We start from the raw sequence: 2974 nt of genomic DNA, 5'->3' as shown, positions 1-2974 counted from the left end.
TTTTTATATCTCAATTTTCACGCAATTTAAAAATACTATATAATTTATGCGTAACATTTATAAACACATAATAATTACCAATTAAACCAAACTTGGTTCTAAGCAAGCAAAATCGAGCAGCTCCTGATCGGTTTCAACCAAGACCATATCTTCATCGGTAAGACTCAACCAAGCTTCAATTCCATTTCCATCTCTCGTAGGCAAGAGAAATATGAAATTCTTGAATGTCATATCACACATACTCACCCATAGTGGCTTTCCCCATCCAAAATCCACCTCATAAAAAGAAAACCTAAACCAACTGCTGCAATTATAATTGTCCACCATCTCTTCATTCCTTATCATCTATCCACCCTTAAGCATTGCTTGCTTCACCCCTTCAACATCAAGTCCTTTTTTACCAAAAAACTCTTTCACTTCTTCTAACGCTTTCCTCAGCTTAGCAACCAAGACTTTAAGATCATCACCATTTTCATTCTCATCCAACTTTTCCGGGCTGATTCCGAAGAAATTCCCGGCTAAGTTTTCCGACAATGGAGGCGAAGTTCTTGCTCTTATGTTGACTGTCTGAGCGAACACAGAGGTTTTCATAAAACCCTTGTTCGATCTCGATGCTTTTGCAACAGATTTCCAAATGATCGATGAAACGGCTTCGATTCGAGAAGGGTTTTTAACAGCTTCACTAGACGAGTTCTCTTTAAGAGAAGCAATCCTTTTGGGATAGAAAACGAACCTGCTCGTCCTGCACTTTCCTGGAATCTTTTCCAGCGGTTGAATGTCATCAGATGTGGAAGAAGTTCTGCAGCATTGAATTCCGGAACCAAAGCGTGTTCGGATCCAAAAACCGCCATTGATGTCCAGCTCTTGAGGAATGCACTCAGCGTCCACGCGTCGACGATCTTATGCGAAGAGCTTATACCGATTGCCATCCCACCGCACTGGAAAAAGGTCACTTGGACAAGGAGAAGAGTACCTGTTCTTGCCTGTATAGATTCTGGCTCGGCAGGGAGGAATTTTCTGAGGAAATATGTATTTGGTTTTTCAAGGATTTTCGACAGTGGAAAGTTTGCTTGAGCCTTGAAGAACTCGACTCCCTCGTTGTTGCAGACGATGGAGTCGTGGGTTTTGATTCTTCCTGCTAGAGGGTAGAAGAGAGTTAGGGTTTCTGAGAGTGTTGTTTTGAGAAGCTGGGTTTTTTTCTCTACTTCATCGACTCCATTATTAACATGGGGATAGAAGAGAATCAGTGGGATGTACATAGTTGGAGCAAGCTGATCGATGAGACAGAGTTTGAAATTTTTAAGGTTGTATGGAGTTGAAGAAGATGGTTTTAATGTTTCTTTGTGAATGATTTCAACTTTCATGGTTGTAGTAGCCATTTTTTTTATTTTTATTTTTCTCTCTCTTTTGGCTTTTTCTCTCTTTTCTTATAAGCTCACTCTTTAGCTCTTTTGTTATCGCGCTTTTAGCTTTGCTATTGCTCTTTCATAACGACCAAACCATATATTTATAATCATGGAGTGAAAGTTCTAGATTCCGATTCCCATCAACAAATTAAAAAGAAAAAAAAAGAAAATAAAAAGAAAAAGAAGATAAAAACATTCTAGCTTCTTTTAGTGCAGAGAAATTATTCAATGTGTACACATTGACATGAAATCTGAGGTGGTACACATGACTAATCAAGTGGTAACATGTATCCTATTTTTAACCCGTCAGATTGTGTACATATCAGCAAGTTTAAAACCGTTACAATTTTTTTTTTTGGGTGATGAATATGCAAAATGCCCGTTATTTTGCTTTCATGATTCTTAACAAATCCATCAAAGAAATAGAATGGATTGGTTGCCGGCAGTGGAAGAACTTTGGTTTTTTTCTCTGTCATGCCCACAATCCATCTTCTCTTCATCTCTGTTCCCTTCTTTATATTTTTATTTATTTTTTATTTTTCCTCTTAGTCGTCTGGTCTCTGACTTCTTTTCATATATATATATATATATATATAATTTTTTTCGCCCTAGAGTTTGTTTTGTAGTTGTCCAGACCATTGTTGTTTTGTCATTTCAACCATCTTAGAAAAAAAAAAAAAATCCTAGATTTCACTGAGATATATACATATATATATATATATATATATATATATATATATATATGTATGTATATATACCAATTCTAAGAGATATTCAAGGGAATAACGACACAAAGTCAAGTAAATTGTAACGGGAAAAATAGAAAAGAAATCTTGATGAACAGCAACCAAGTTTTGGTTTTGTAGTTGGTTTTTCATTTAATTTCATTTCTTGAATTAGGAAAAATATTAAGTAAAATGGAGTTCTGCATGTCACTCAACCTAAATTTAAGGTTTTGATGGACTTCTTTTTTTTATTAAGAACTCATGAAAATAGATTTTTTTTTCTATTATTTTTTTTTGGTTCTCAATCCAAGAAACTCGAAACCCAAAGCCGGCTTAAGAGACTATATTGACTTTGATTTATGATTTAGTAAAGAGCTTCTCCACATTGAAGTCCATGATATGGCAACTCTCGACCTCAGTGATATTAAAAACGACGTTGACATTAAGAACGGCGATAATGTGTAAAGCAGTTTTTTAAAAAAGATTTTTATTAGTAAGACACATGGCATTAGTGGGTTGCTTATGTATACCATCTCAGATTCCATGGTCCATACACATTGTTTACTGAATAATTTTTCTTTATTGCATCCCAAATAATTTTTTAAAATAAGAGTATAATATAGTAACGAGTAGCTTTTAAAATATATATAAAAGTGAAATTTTAAAAAAAAATTATTTAATAAGCTTTTTATTTATACTATTCATTTTTTTAATCAACAAATATTTATTCATTTATTACTATCTTTATATTTCTTCTTCTTTTTTTTTTTTTAAATCTAAATTACTTTTTAAATATTATAATAGTGGTGTAGAAGTTTGTAATGCAATAAATTAAAATTATAC

At 33.6% G+C, this 2974-nt stretch overlaps 1 protein-coding gene across 1 annotated transcript; it reads right to left on the bottom strand.

The window, feature by feature from the left end:
• Positions 1-345: 345 nt before the first annotated feature.
• On the bottom strand, positions 346-1379 carry LOC107422485 (stemmadenine O-acetyltransferase). The gene is made up of 2 exons (XM_016031940.1): positions 734-1379; positions 346-650 (listed from the first exon to the last, which is right to left on the bottom strand). Exons 1-2 carry the CDS (start codon positions 1377-1379, stop codon positions 346-348), a joined length of 951 nt encoding a protein of 316 aa, XP_015887426.1.
• Positions 1380-2974: the final 1595 nt, after the last annotated feature.

Source organism: Ziziphus jujuba, chromosome 3 (genome assembly GCF_031755915.1).
Source record: "Ziziphus jujuba cultivar Dongzao chromosome 3, ASM3175591v1".
In the NCBI taxonomy this organism is placed as follows: domain Eukaryota; kingdom Viridiplantae; phylum Streptophyta; class Magnoliopsida; order Rosales; family Rhamnaceae; genus Ziziphus; species Ziziphus jujuba.
The sequence above is the reverse complement of the archived record's forward strand: the minus strand, read 5'-3'. Positions and strand labels throughout refer to the sequence as shown.

Coding starts and splice junctions, on each gene's coding strand:
- LOC107422485 (XM_016031940.1), bottom strand. CDS start 1,379: ATGGCTACTACAACCATGAAAGTTGAAATCATTCACAAAGAAACATTA. Junction 651..733: donor GGAAAGTGCAGGACGAGCAG/GTTCGTTTTCTA, acceptor CTCGAATCGAAG/CCGTTTCATCGATCATTTGG.